This window comes from Equus przewalskii, chromosome 14 (assembly GCF_037783145.1).
Source record: "Equus przewalskii isolate Varuska chromosome 14, EquPr2, whole genome shotgun sequence".
NCBI classification, from domain to species: Eukaryota; Metazoa; Chordata; class Mammalia; order Perissodactyla; family Equidae; genus Equus; species Equus przewalskii.
In genome coordinates this window covers 29,962,763-29,978,209 of record NC_091844.1, presented here as the reverse complement: position 1 = coordinate 29,978,209, position 15,447 = coordinate 29,962,763, and the positions used below count along the sequence as shown (strand labels likewise).

The 15,447-nt window shown below is 36.3% G+C and overlaps 1 protein-coding gene across 6 annotated transcripts in view; it reads right to left on the bottom strand.

The window, feature by feature from the left end:
* Window positions 1-15,447, bottom strand: part of EXOC6B (exocyst complex component 6B) — a 579,159-nt gene that overhangs the window by 234,003 nt on the left and 329,709 nt on the right. For all 6 annotated transcript variants that reach the window (XR_011525981.1, XR_011525982.1, XM_070572413.1 and 3 more), the window contains 2 exons: window positions 12,890-13,024; window positions 1,703-1,882 (listed from right to left, as the gene is read on the bottom strand). Coding sequence is in view for 4 of the 6 variants with exons in the window: in XM_070572413.1 (XP_070428514.1) it covers window positions 1,703-1,882; window positions 12,890-13,024 (315 nt within the window). In the remaining 2 variants the exon portion in view is untranslated. The remainder of the gene's footprint in view (window positions 1-1,702; window positions 1,883-12,889; window positions 13,025-15,447) is intronic.

Here is a 15,447-nt window from a genome sequence, read left to right as displayed (position 1 = left end):
TAATAGATTTTTAAATATCAAACCATCCTTGCATTTCTAGAATAAATCCTACATAGTAATGCTAAATTACTTTCTTAAAACACTTTGACTTCACTTGCTAAAATTTTATTTATTTTTTATTCATAATTGTGAAATTGGTAGTTTTCTCTTTTGTGCGACTTTTGTCTGGCTTTGGTATCAAGATGAAGCTGGGTGCAATGACCTAGTTTTCTGCAGGCCAATGCTCCCACTACGCACTAGGAAAGGCAGTAAAAAACTTAGAGAAAATATATATTTAAAGGTAACAAAAGGCTGTAAAGCAATAAGAACTAAAGAAAACAAGACGGCAAAGAGATGAGACCTTTGAGAGGTGAGGCGAGGATCCGCAGCTGTCCCTGGAGGGCCTGCCACACCTAGGCCTGGAGGACACTGGGAACCTGGTTAGGTCCAGGCAGAGCAGCTACTGGCGTGAAAAAAAAAATCACTGAGTTTTTATTGCTTCCACGGAGCTGAAGTGCCAAAATGGGAGATTTGAGGGCCAGTTTTCTCCTTAAGACATTTTCTGAATTCTAAAGCTACGCAGCTGAGGAAAATAAGGGTCTAAGCCAAAACCTTTTGAAAAGCAAAGTAAAATTTCCCACAATCTCACACTGTTTCAGAGAAAAAGACTCACTAGTGGGAGGATTCATGAGACTCTCAGGTGGGAGCTGAAAGCTCTGGAGGGAGTGGTGAATTGACAACCTCCAACCACTTTTTTTCCTGTTGGCAGTCGCTGGTCTGGGTATGACTCCTTCTCAAGACATTTGCCAAATTCTAAAACGGAAGAAGGCAGGAGGCTACAGAGATACGGTTTCTCTGAAACGTGGAAATTTCCAGTCCTCTTGGTGCTGAAGAGACAATGATGTGCCAGGCTCTTCAAAAAGCTCTGAAGAACCACATCCTAACAATAAGGGCAAACCAAAGGTGCACTACAACTGCAGCCCAAGCTTGACACAGATCAGTCCATGATTGGATTAAGGTGGTGAGGCTCAAACTACAACCCACCTGCCCATTCTACCTACTTAGTAAGGGAACAGGTGAACCAATTCTAGTGGAAGACAGTATCACCCGGAACCTCTACATATTTGCAACACAATGTCTAACATCATCCAGAAAATAGTAGGAAGAGACAGGACCATATGACTGATAACCAAGAAAAAAAATCAGAAACAAATCTACCAATATATAGGTACACTACACATTGGCATTAGTAAACAACATCTTTAAAATGACTGTGATTAATATGCTCAAGAAAATAGAGAAAAGATAGACGAACTAGATAAAAAGATGAAAATTTTCACCAGAGAATTTGAGGTTATACAAAAAATTAAACAGACATTCTAAAATTAAAAGATACATGTCTGAAATTCTAACTCCTAAGTTTCTCTCTTATTTCTACCCAGGCATTTATTATGTGTTTGCACTAACTACCTTCAAATTAGGAGAAACAGAAGTAGACATAATATTAGGGACTATTTTCAGAATAAACAAAATGCAAAAGTCAATGAAAAAAAGATGGATGAGGTCTCTGAATCTTGTTAAGGGATGATAATTATAGTGTGAGTTTTTATATCCTGAAGAACTTCCTGGCTAGTTAAAGTGGAAACAAATATCTTTCACCAAACTGGATTTTAAGAGGACTTTTTTCTATATGATGGGCAAAGTAAGAGCAATTGTCACTTACAGGAAGGTGCGTGAATACAGCAAAGGTGCTGCGTAGAAAGGCAATGAGGTCTACCAGGTAATCACTAGCTTTGCTGCCCAAATCTCCAGTCATCCAGTCGTAGTCAGCCAGCTGTAGAAACTGGTCAATTTTCTGGTTTAAGTTGGTATAAATCTCTTCTTCAGCTGCATGTCTGGCATCCTGTGCAATATGAAATTTTAAAAATCATTCAGATGTCCAGCAAAGCAGAAATTTCTGCTTGGAGACATCTCACACTTATATCCACTAAGTAACAGAATTCGGAATATCAAGTAATACCATTCCCTCCATCAATCTTTCTTTTTTCAAAAGCACGGTGGAGTCTTTTCTATTTTATGTCTGCAAGACAAGCTATGATTTTGCTTCACCAAATAGAGAACCTGCCTTCACTGAGCTCAGCTATGTGCATCCTTTTTACTTTCTTATCTCCGTTCAAAACTATACACACTCTCAGGATCCTATTCCGTTTTCTCTCCTGGGACTCCTTTCTTGTAATACCACCTCTCTTTATGCCCTAGTCTCTTCACTTTGCTTATTAGAAGTATCTTGAAGTTTCAACTTCATGCTATATATTCACACTAGTTACTATCCTACCTCTTTAGTTTCTTTGTCATCAAGCTTCTCCAAAGACTGCTATCATCCATGTTTCCTAAGACGTGTTCTAATCTTAGCAGCATGATAAAATAGATATGCATCTGTAGTATGGACAATATCCTATAAAATGACTATAAATTAAAAATTATAAATATTAATTATATTTATATTTATTATAAATATAAAAATTATATTTATAAATTATAAATTTAAAAATGCTACAGCAACATCAAAAGAGTTCCTAGATGAAGTAAATTAGATAAGTCCTGTTTAAGAGATTCATGTTGTACACCAGTATATAAGAGGCTCTAAGAAGTGTTATGGGACTAATGTTCCAAGAAAAATATTTTCAGAACAAAAGGGCCTACATTGCACCAGGGTAGTCAGGATTCCAATGCTAACAATCCATCAACATGGGTTGGTTCAGGGTAACCCATGACCTCCATGCGACCACATCCAACACATATTCATTTTTTAGTCTGATCTCATTTGATCTCTGTTAAACGTTCTGTGCTAGAACTCTGTTCTCCTTTGATTTTGATGATACGGTTTTCTTCTGGTTTTGCTTTTACTTTTCTGGACTCTAATCCTCTCACTTTCGCTAGGTGATTTCATCAACTCCTATGGCTTCCACTAACTCTTGTTAAAGACCCATATATCTGATTGCTTCCTAGGCATTATGGCCCACAGAAACTTTGAACATGGTACGTCCAGGACTAGGATGATCATAATCCCCACTCTTCACCTGTTCAGTTCAGTCCAAGGCAGAGATCTAAACAACATATTGGATTCCATTCTTTCCTTCACAGTCATTCAATGTGTCCTGTAATTCTAACTCCCAAATTTCTCTTTAACTCCTATACTGTTCTCCATTTTCACCTTTGTAATGGCTGCATAATTTTGTAATACATTTACATACTATAATATAGGCATTGACTATGTTTACTTATATGAACAATGGTTTCGTGGGCACTTCTGTGCTTACATCTTTACAGACTTGTATAATAATCTAATACTGTCCTGGAATTCTCATTTTATTAAGTTTTCTTTTAACGAATGAAATTTTTTAAAGAAAAACTGAGCAAAAAGTACAGAGCATTCACATATATTGCTTCCCCATCCCCCTCCCACTATTTCCCTATTAAAACATCTTGCATTAGTGTTGAACACTTGTTACAAGTGATGAACCAATACAGATATTTTATTATTAACTGAAGTCCACAATTTGCATTAAGGTTTACTCTTTGTGTTGTACAGTTCTACGGGTACTGACAAATGCATAATGTCACGTGTTTGCCACTACAGTGTCAGGCAGAATAGTTTCCCTGCCCTAAAAATCACTATGCTCTATCTATCATCCCTCCCTCATTCATCCCCCAAATCCTGGCAACCACTGATCTTTCCACTTTCTCCGTAACTTTGCCTTTTCCAGAATGTCACATACTTGGAATCACAGGGTATGTAGCTTTTCAGAATGGCTTCTTTTACTTAGCAATATGTGTTTAAGCTTCTTCCGTGTCTTTTCGTGGCCTGAGAGTTCATTCATTTTCATCACTGAATAATATTCCATTGTCTGAATGTATCACAGCTTGATTATCCATTCACTCATTGACTGACATCTTGGTAGCTCCCCGGTTTTGACAATTACGAATAAAATTGCTCTAAACATTCGTGTGTAAGTTTTTGTGTGACTTAAGTTTTCAATTCATTTGGGTAATACCAAGGAGCATGATTGTGGATTGCATGGTAAGACTATCTATGTTTAGCCTTGTAAGAAAGTGACAAACTGTGTTCCAAAGTGGCTTTATCATTTCGTATTAGCACCAGCAATGAATGAGTGTTGCCGTTGCTCCAGCATTTGGTGTTGTCAGTGTTTTGTATTTCAGCTATTGTAATAGTTGTGTAGTGGTATTTCATTGTTGTTTTAATTTACAATTTCCTCTCCAGTCTTTGATGAGTTGTCTGTTCAGATTTTTTGCCCAGTTTTAAATTGGGTTGTCTCTTATTGTTGAGTTTTACCAGTTCTTTGCATATTTCAGATATAAGACCTTTATTAGATATGTGTTTTGTAAATATTTTCTCCCAGTCTGTGGCTTGTCTTTTCATTCTCTTAACAGTATCTTTCCTAGAGCAGAAGTTTTCCATTTTAATGAAGTCCAGCTTATCAATATTTTCTTTGATTTTTGGGTGTGGTGTAAGATGGGCTCCAGGTTCATTCTTTTGCATGTGACTGTCCAGTATTCCCAACACCATTTATTAAAGAGACCAGCCAGGCCAGCCCCGTGGCCGAGTGGTTAAGTTTGTGTGCTCTGCTGCGGCAGCCCAGGGTTTCGCTGGTTTGGATCCTGGGCGCAGACATGGCACCACTCGTTCAGGCCATGATGAGGTGGCGTCCCATGTGCCACAACTAGAAGGACCCACAACTAAAATATACAACTATATACCGGGGGTATTTGGGGAGAAAAAGCAGAAGGGGGAAAAAAAAAGAGACTATCCTTTCCTCACTGTATATTCTTAGCTCCTTTGTCATAAACTAATTGACCAAATATGCATGTTTTTTCTGAACTGCCTATTCTGTTCTCTTGATCTGTGTCTGTTTTCATGCCAATACCATACTGTTTTGATTACTATAGCTTTGTAATATAATTTGAAATCAGGAAGCATGATGCCTCCAGCTTTGTCCTTTTTTCTCAAGATTGCTTTGGCTTTTTGGGGTCTTTTGCGATTCCATACAAATTTTAATACTGTTTTTTCTATTTCTGTGAAAAATACCCCTGGAACTTTGATAGGGATTACATGGAATTTGTAGATCACTTTGGGTAGTACAGACATTTTAATCATATTAATTCTTCCAATCCCTGGACATAGAATATCTTTCCATTTATTTGTGTCTTCTTCAATTTCTTTCAACTAGGCCTGGTATTTTCTCTTTTGAAAGGCTATTAATTATTGATGCAATTTCTTCAATAGATATTACGCTATTCCGATTATCTAATTCTCCTTGTGTGAGTTTTTGTATATTGTCTTTCAAAGAATTGGTTCATTTCATGTAGATTATCAAACTGAGAGGATAGAGTTGTTCATAATATTCCTTTATTATTCTTTTAATGTCCTTGGAATCAGTAGCAATGACCCCTCTTTCATTTATATTAGTTAATTTGTGTCTTTTCTCTTTGATTCTTGGTTAGCCTGGCCCAAGGTTTATCAATTTTATTGATCTTTCTAAGAACAAGTGTTTGGTTTCATTGATTTTCTCTTTTGATTTTTTGATTTCACTGACTTCTGCACTAATTTTTATTTCTTTTCCTCTGATTAGTTTGGATTTAATTTGCTTTTCTTTTTCTAGTTTCCTAAGGCAGAAGCTTAGATTATTGATTTTAGAAATTTCTTCTTTTCTCATATATGCAATTAATGCTATAAATTTCCCTCAAGCACTGCTTTCACTGATGCTACAAATTTTGACAAGTTGTATTTTATTTTCATTTAGTTTGAAACCCTTTTTAATTTCTCTTGAGACTTTTTCTTTGACCCACGAGTTATTCTGAAGTGTGCTGGTTAATCTCCAAATATTTTAAAAATCTCTAGCTATCTTTGTTATTTATTTCCATAGTTTAATGCCACGTGGTCTGAAAGCAAGTTTTGTATGATGTCTATTCTTTAAAATTTGTTGAGGTGTGTTTTATTACTCAGAATATGGTCTGTTTTGGTGAATGTTCTCATGAGCTTGAGAATAATGTGTCTTCGCTGTTGTTGGATGAAGTAGTCTATTATAAATGTCAATTTGATCCAATTAAAGTACCACTGAGTTCAACTAAATCTTAGCTGATTTCCTGCCTCCTGGATCTGTCAATTACTGGCAGAGGGGTTTACTAAGAGATTTTGGCAGGAAGAGATGCTGACTTCTATAAAATACTTTTTTAATATCTTAAATACTCATGTATTTTTTCCCATTTGATCTATTGAAGTAGAGAATAATTTTAAACAATTTTTTAATACTAATCATCCTTGCATTCTTAACCTATCATCCCTTTCTCTGTACTTCTAGATTTTGCTTGATATTTTATTAGCACGATTTTTACATCAATATTTACCTTTAATTTTTCAGATTATTTTTTGTGGTTTCTCTGTTTTTTGAATCATTGTTATGTTGACTTTGCAAAAATGAACTAAAATAGCTTCCTTTTTTCTCTGTGATCTGTAATAGTTTAAACTATACAGAAATTATCTGTTTCATGAAGGCCTAAATGTACTCATTGGTGAAATCATGTAGGTGTTACTCAGTTTTAAGAAGTCTTTAATAACTTTTTCATTTCTTTCATAGCTATTAGTCAATTTTCTATATCTTCTTGAACCACTTTTAATCACATATTTTCCTATAGATCCTCAAACTTATTAGCACAGAGTAACACAAAGTATTCTAGCTATTTCAATTCCTCTGATTAGGAATTTTGAGAAATTGTGATTTATTTATTCCTTCCTTTCTTTTTTCTTTTCTCCTTCCCTTCCATCCTTTCTTCCTTTTAATTAGGCAAGGTAAAATGATTATTTCTAAAAATGCAACACACCCTTGCTCGAAATCTCTCAAAGAATTTAGTTGGATAAAGTCCAAACTACCTATCAATACAAAACAAAATGCTTCCTAGTTGGCCTTGATCTACTTCTCTATCTCACTCCTACCCTTATTCTACGCTGAAGAAGTCTGGTTTTATTTTATTCTTTCATCTTCGTACATAAAGTTGCCTTCCCTAAAAATGTTCTTACTCCCCCCTCATCCTTTCTCTGTCTGGACACCTCCTGCTGCTCCCAAGATCTATTCTAACTTATGCCGTTTCTGGGAAGTCCTCCTTGAAGGTCTCAAAGCTGAGACAAGCACCACTCATCCTCTGTGGAATTCGCCTCTGCCTCTGCACCCGTCAATGTTGGTTTCCCTTCAAGCTCAATCCTCACATCTTTTCTCCATCTACATTCAACTCCCAGAAGACAGCCAGCCCCATGGCATTGAAAACCATCTTTACATTGATGAATTCTAAATTTTTATCTGCAGCTATGACTTTGTCCTGTCAATTCAATATCTCTATGCAGATGACTACTAAATACCTCAAGCTTAATATGTCAAAAACGGAAGTCTTGATTCTACTGCCCCTCCCCAAATCTGTTATGCTCTCACTGTTCCCATCTCAGTGAATAGCACCACTACTCATGCAGTTTGTTTAGTTCTAAAATCTTGGAATTATCTTAGACTCCACTCTTTCTCTTATAAATTCATACCCAATCCAGCAGTAATGCTTGCCTCTCTACCTTCAAAAGTATTTCCTACCACTTCTGCCCCCACTGTAGTCCAAGCGACCATTATCTCTTACCTAGACTGCTGCAATAACATCCAAATTAGACTCTCTTCTTCCATTCTTTCTGACCTACAGTGTATTTATTTTCTACACAGCAACCATTGTTACCCATTTATACATAAATCAGATGATCACCAGCACTCCCAATCTTCTAATGGCCTCAGATTTCATTTTAGAATAAAATCCAAAGGATCTACTATGGCCTACAAGGCCAGAAATCATCTGACTCCTGACTATCCCATCTCTTACCACTCCTACCACCAATGACAGATCACTGCCAGACTGACTCCCTTGCTATTCCCTGAACGCACCAATACCTACTATTGTACTGTTCCCTCTAATTAGAATGCTTATCTATCAGAAATCCAAATGATCCCATTTCTCATTTTATTCAGGTCATTTATTTTTCTTCCTAGTTCTTACCAGTACCTGACACTAAATTAGATTTTTTTATTTGTTTATCATCTATCATTCTCTAGATGATATATAATAGATATATAATAGATATATAACTAAAATATAAGCTCTGTAAAATCAGGAGATTTGTTTATTTAGTTCACACCTATAAGTTGCCTGGTATGTAGCAGATGATTTATAAAAACTATAGAATCAATGAGGGATTGAATGTATTTACCGTATTATCCTGGTACTCTTAGCATAGTTCTTTATAAAACTTACAGTGTCTGACTTCCCCGCAGATTATAAACTCAAAGTCCAGGACTAAGCATTTGTTCTGTCTCTACTCAAGAATCTACCAGATTGTTGCACAGTAGGTACACAAACAATATTCATCATGGAGTAAGTTAATAAATACTTTCACTCTATTTTGTAAGAGAGTGAGGAAATTCTTATGAACAAGAAAAGCTAGGAATGCCAGCTTGATTATGTCACATATGGCAGAAATAAGAGGGAACTCTGCAAGAAAATACCTTGAAGACCTGATTCTTTTTGCTTCTTTTTCAGCATAAAGGTTTCCATCTGCAAGGGAAAGTTTTCTGGAAACAGTAGCTTAGGAAAATACACAACATGAGCTGTCATAATTGCCATGTTTATACTGAGTTCTGGGTTAGCTGGTCTGAAATAGTCCTGGTAAAAATAAACTTTCAATATGCTTTAAGCAATCAGTGTTTCCAATAAGCACTGTCAACATGACCTTTAGTGGTCTCCAAAACTTCTCCTTTACTAAGTATTTAACTGGCTGCTCAAACCCTATGGCTTCCTGTCTGCCTTTCATTTTCCCTCCAGAATTTTAATACTGGAGCAACAACAAAATACACAGGCCATCCTTTGGGAGGATTTCTGACCATAATTTGAAAAGCCTTTGAAATAAGAAAATTGAGATAGGTTAGGGGAAGAATGGCAGTACATATTCCATATTCCCCATATGACAGACAAGTATAAATGAACCTCATGCTCTAACTCCCTAACTCCTTATTCTCTGCTGAACACTCAACTGTAGTCCCTCCCACATTCTCTCTCCTGGAGAAATCTTGGCTTCTACAGTAAACAAGTAGAAATAGTTTTTGATAAAATTATTACCCATACTCCACAATAATGCTAATATTTAAGAGTAATTATAACTCCTATTAAACTGCCTAAGGTCATCCTGAAGTTCTTAAAGCTCTTGTCATATTTTCATACTCATTCTTGGGGCCTTTCTAAAAGAGTATCAATAATAATATAATGAGACATTATTGAGAAGCATACAAATAATGACACAAACATGATATGATGTATAATGAATTTTGTTTTAAGTAACTTTATAGGTAATTTGAAACAAACAATCCATGGTCATATCACAAATGTGTAACTCATCTAGCAGCTGACCTAATCACATATGTACATAAAGAATATTTTGTGGTTGAACACCTAATTTTTTTCTTTTTGTTCAGCTTTATTGAGGTGTAATTGAAAATAAAATTACAATTAAAATGTACACTGTGATGATTAGATATAATACATATATATTGTGAAAGGATTCCCACCAACTAGTTATTTAACACACTCATCACCTTGCATATTTATCTGTTTTTATGGTGAGAACATTTAAGTTCTATTCTCTTAGCAAATCTCAATTATACAATACAGTATTATCAACTATGTCACCATGTCTTACATTAGATCCTGACACCTTATTGATCTTACACTAAAAGTTTGTACCTTTTTACCAACTTCTCCCTCAGCCCCTAGCAACCACTTGGCTACTCTCTATTTCTATAAATCTGACTGTTTAAAAAAAATCCAACATATAGGGGCTGGCCCAGTGGGGTGGTGGTTAAGCTTACATGCTCCACTTTGGCAGCCCAGTTCAGATCTTGGGCACAGGCCTACACACTGCTCATCAAGCCATGCAGTGGTGGCATCCCACATAGAAGAACTGGAACGACTTACAACTAGGAAATACAACTATGAACTGGGGCTTTGGTGGGGAAAAAAAAGGAAGATTGGCAACAGCTGTTAGCTGAGGGCCAGTCTTCCTCACAAAAAAGCATAAAGAAAAAAAATCCAACATGTAAGTGATACCATGCTGGTTTATTTTACTTAGCACAATGCCCTCAAGGTCCATCTATGTGGTCACAAATGCCAGGATTTCTGTATTTTTTGTGGTTGAATAATATTCCACTGTGTATATACACTACATCTTTATCCTTCATCTCTTGATGGGCACTTAGGTTGTTTCAAAGTCTTGGCTATTGTGAATAATGCTGCAATGAACATAGGGGTACATATACCTTTTCAAATTAGTGTTTTCATATTCTTTGGATAAATACCCAGAAGTGGAATAGCAGGATCATATGATAGTTCCATTTTTAATTTCCTGAGAAATCGCCAGACTGTTTCCTGTAGTGGTTGTACCAGTTTACATTTCCACAGTGTACAAGGGTTTCCTTTTTTCCACATCCTTGCCAGCATTTGTTATCTCCTGTTTTTTGATGATAGCCATTCTAACAGGTGATATCTTATTGGGATTTTGATTTGCATTTCCTTAATGATTAGTGATGTTGACATCTTCTCATTTACCTAATGGCCATTTGTATGTCTTCTTTGGAAAGATGTCTATTCAGTTCCTCTGTTCATTTTTTTTTTTTAAGATTTTATGTTTTTTCCTTTTTCTCCCCAAAGCCCCGTGGTACATAGTTGTATATTCTTCATTGTGGGTCATTCTAGCCGTGGTACATGGGATGCTGCCTCAGCGTGGTTTGATGAGCAGTGCCATGTCTGCGCCCATGATTTGAACCAACGAAACACTGGGCCGCCAGCAGCGAAGCGTGCGAACTTAACCACTCGGCCACGGCACCAGCCCCTCCTCTGTTCATTTTTTAATCAAATTGTTTGGTGTTTTTCCTATTGAGTTGTATGAGTTCTTTATACATTTTGGATATTAACCTCTTGTCAGATACATGATTTGCCAATTTTTCTTCCATTCTATCAGCTGCTTTTCGTTTTGTTGGTTTCCTTTATTGTGCAGAAGCTCTTTAGATTAATATAGTCCCACTTGTTTATTTTTGCTTTTGTTGCCTTTGCTTTTGAAGTCAAATCCAAAAAATCACTGCCAAGACTAACGTCAAGGAGCTTATCCCCAATGGTTTCTTCTAGGAGTTTTATGGTTTTAGTCTTACATTAAAATCTTTAATCCATTTTGATTTGAGTTTTGTGTATGGTGTAAGATAGGGGTCCAATTTCATTCTTTTGCATCTGGCTGTCTTGTTTCCCCAGTGCCAGTTACTGAAAAGACTATCCTTTCCCCGTTGTCTATTTTTGGCTCCTTTGTCGTAAATTAATTGACCATATATGTGTGGGTTTATTTCTGGGGTCTCTACTCTGTTCCATTGATCAATGTGTCTGTTTTCATGCCAATACCATACTGTTTTGATTACTATATATAAAATATACATATATATTTGCAATATGATTTGAAATCAGGAAGCATGATGCCTCCAGCTTTGTTCTTCTTTCTCAAGATCACTTTGGCAATTCAGGGTCTTTCACATTCTTTTTCTTATAAAAGCAAAACAGCAGATCATACCACCAATTTTTTTCTTCTCTTACATCCACTCTCAAGGGAAGGTACCAATAAATAGGGAAAGAGGAAAAAAGGTAGGAAAAAGTAGACACCAGTAAACATAAATAATGATTTCAATTCTACAACTTTACATCTAATTAACATCAACTTCTGGATTTCAAAGGGTGATATAAATTTGTTTCAAAACTAAAATAATCAAATAAAAACAATAATAACAAAAACCCAAAACATACAAGTTGGCCTTTATGTCAGAATCTACCATTTCAGTGTTTAAAATGTTACTCTGTTACTTTTTCTGCTTAATAATTAATTTAAGCTCACATGGCAATATAAAGGAGTTCTTAGGCTCTTTTTTCTGGATTTTTTTTTTATTTGTTTGTTTGTATTTTTTGCTGAGGAAGATTTGCCCTGAGCTAACATCTGTTGCCAATCTTCCTCTGTTTGTTTACTTGAGGAAGCTTATTCCTGAGCTAACATGCATGCCAATCTTCCTCTATTTTGTATGTGGGTCACTGCCACAACATGGCTGACAAGTGGCATAGGTCTGTGCCTGGGATCCGAACCCATGAACCTGGGGCCACCAAAGCAGAGAGCGCTGAACTTCACCACTAGGCCATAGGGCCAACTCCCTCTTAATGTTCTTTTAAATTAAGGCATTTACTCTCCATCACCTCATCTACCATCAATCCTTCCTTTGCTCTATGAGTGTCATTTTCCCCATTTGACCCAACACTGGATCAAAACTAGTGTTGTGGCCATGTGAAATGAATATAAAATTGCCAACGACACAAGGGACAGAAATTCCTTACTAAAAAGTAAGATAAAAACATTGGACAACAGACACAGAAAAGAGAAGACAGCTAATTAAAATTTTTTAATTGATGTTGATTTCAGCTATACCCACTATTATCTAGACCATACTTAAGAACTCCTGACTGTCATGGGGCCAACTGAGGAAACAGCCATTTTCATGTACAAAATATAAGGAAGATTTAGTGGACACAGTTGTAGACTATTTTTTTTAGTTTAAATACCCAAAAATTAGCATTGGCATTTGTTTTTCTAAGGAAATCATAGCTCTTACTCTCAAGAGCATGTTATGAATCACACTACTATGCATCCTGGAGGAATTAAAGCCACCTTAGGTAGGATACCCCAGACTACACACAGCAGAAGCAGTTCTAGAGTACTGTAGGGCCTTCTCACCTTAAAAGTTGTGGTGCCATAGAGCTTGGTGGTGTGGACTGTCTCTGGAAGCACATTAGTGATATTGGTGATGAATTCTTCCAAGTATTTACAAGATTTCTCCAAGTGTGTTGTATTTATAATAATCTGGACAAGCTAGAAAATAATAAGCACATGTAAGAGTCATTTCCCTATTCACCCCAGGATAAACGGCTCAATGTGAATCTGCTGGTACAAGAAAAACAAAAGGCAGGGTAGCAAAAGCCATCTGTATTCTACAAAGGGTATGTTAAAGCGTGGGCTTAGGTATGACTTCCTCTATGAAGCCTTCCCTGACTTCCCAAAGCATCTTGTATTTCCCCCTACTATAGGAGCACTTGCCACTCTATTTTAAATACATGTTTTCTTTTGTTTAAAAAAGACTAGACTAAAAACAAAAACCACTAGTATTTAGCATAGTGCCTGGCAAAAAAAAATTGCCAAATGACTTAAATAAATGAACTCCCACTAAAAGAACAAGAATAATTGAAATGGCAAAAAGAAGTTCCAAAATTAGGCATGATGAAGAGAGAGCTGTTGGAAGAGACTGCAGTATATTAACAAACCACACTAGTTTATGGGGAAAAAAAACATGGGCACTGAAGTCAGAGAAACTAGGGGATTAACATGATCTTGAGAAAGTTTCTTAACTTCTCTAAGCCTGTTTCTTTATCTGTAAAATGTTGACAATAACTTCTAACTCTCAGAGTTACTGTGAGGATTAAATACTCTTTTGTTAATACTATTTCCCTTTTCTTACAAAAGAGATCCTTAAAGAAGACAGTACTGGTATGATAAAAAGTCATCTATAAATTACTTTGAGAGGAGGATAAGTAGGAATAACTATTATTGTCTGTATAGAATTAAAGTTGTTAAGCGCTTCACAATTCATTGTTTATACTGTCTTCCCAGCAACCTGGAGATGTAAGCTAAGTGGGCATAATTATTACTTCATTTTATTTTAACAGAAACAAAAATGGAATGATTTTCTCTAGATCACAGACCCTAAATGGAACCAGGACTCAAATCCAAGTCATCTACCTTCAAATTATGGACTCATCTAAATGACTTCTGACAGTGCCTTTAGCATAAGCACAAGACGACAGCCCTGGAGTGCTGCATGTTTATGTATATTAGGCTGAAATATCAGATTCTGGGTCTGCCATCAACTAGACTTCCCCATGCTTTGATTCTGCTCTATGTAAAAAATTAAACTAAAAAAGGAGTGGTACCTACTGCTTATTTCAACTATGAAAACTATTCATATTCCCCAGAGTCTAAAAGAAATACAAAGAGAAAACAGACTAGAACCTTTTTTTGGTCTCTCTTTTCCACCTCTTTAACTTTTCATTTTCACAAGAATATGCCTGGTAGTGGGGCTGTGGCAGGTGGGGGAGTGCCGGTGTGTAAGGCTATGGAAGAACTTAGGTCTTCCTTTAGTCTAGTGAGGTGGTGAGCCAGGGGAGAGCAGGGAGATGATACAAAGTGGAAACTGGAACTGAACATGAGGGGAGGTACTACACATTTTTACAATCAAATGATACTTCAAAATAATATTTAAAAGTTGGAATTATACTTCAATAGAAATCACTGTATTATACTGTGGAATATTAAACAAAAATATTAATAGGACTATAATCAGTAAGTTCATTCTTACCTCCTCAACAGCACCCAGCACAAGGCTAAAAGCACAGAGTTTACTCTCAAAAAAGTACATGTCAACTCATAACGACAATTCTTGAGTAACAGACTGGACTAAGAAAAAAGGTCCCTTCTATTCCCCTAAGGTTCAGCCAGAAGAACCGAAGAAAACAGCTACTTTCGAAACATGATGACAAAGGACAAAGACCCAGAGATGCAGTTCCAACAAACATGAAAGTTAGGGCAACACTGGGACTTGATCTTTGTACTATTCCCCACAACTCATCAGACAAGTTAACATTCATCACTAGGCTCTTCCCATTCATTCCACAGTTTGAATGTGGAGGCTCTGAGGTCTGGACACAGATATTGTCTCCTATAAAATTACCCCAAACATCACAGCCTTTTAACTTTAGAGTGCTCTAGGAAAAAACACCCACCAAAATAAGCAATTCATTACTCTCGTCCTTTCAACACGTTTCTCCCTCAGAGGAGGACTAAAATCATTAAAAAAAAATTTAAATTGTCTAAATTAAATTACTCTTCTTCCTGAGTGGGAAGGTGGCTACTGGCAAGGTTGTCTTGATGTGGAAGTCAGAAAAGCAAGCGAGTTAATTTGGAGAACTGAAGAATTTCTATTTTAAAATGAGCATTACCCATAGGGAACACATTCTATCTATCAAAAGAAATCCTAATAATAAGGAGGAATCGTGTCATGTTATAGAAATAAAAAACAGTGGCAGTCAAAGAGAAAATTGTCCTGTTTTGCAGGATATTGGCAGTTAAAAAAAAAAAAGGAGGCGGCTTCACTGGGTACAGTAGTAATTTCCCATGACTTTTTAAAGATCTGTCAACACAAAAGATCACCATGAACTACATCAGTTGGCTGTCAGTCACTT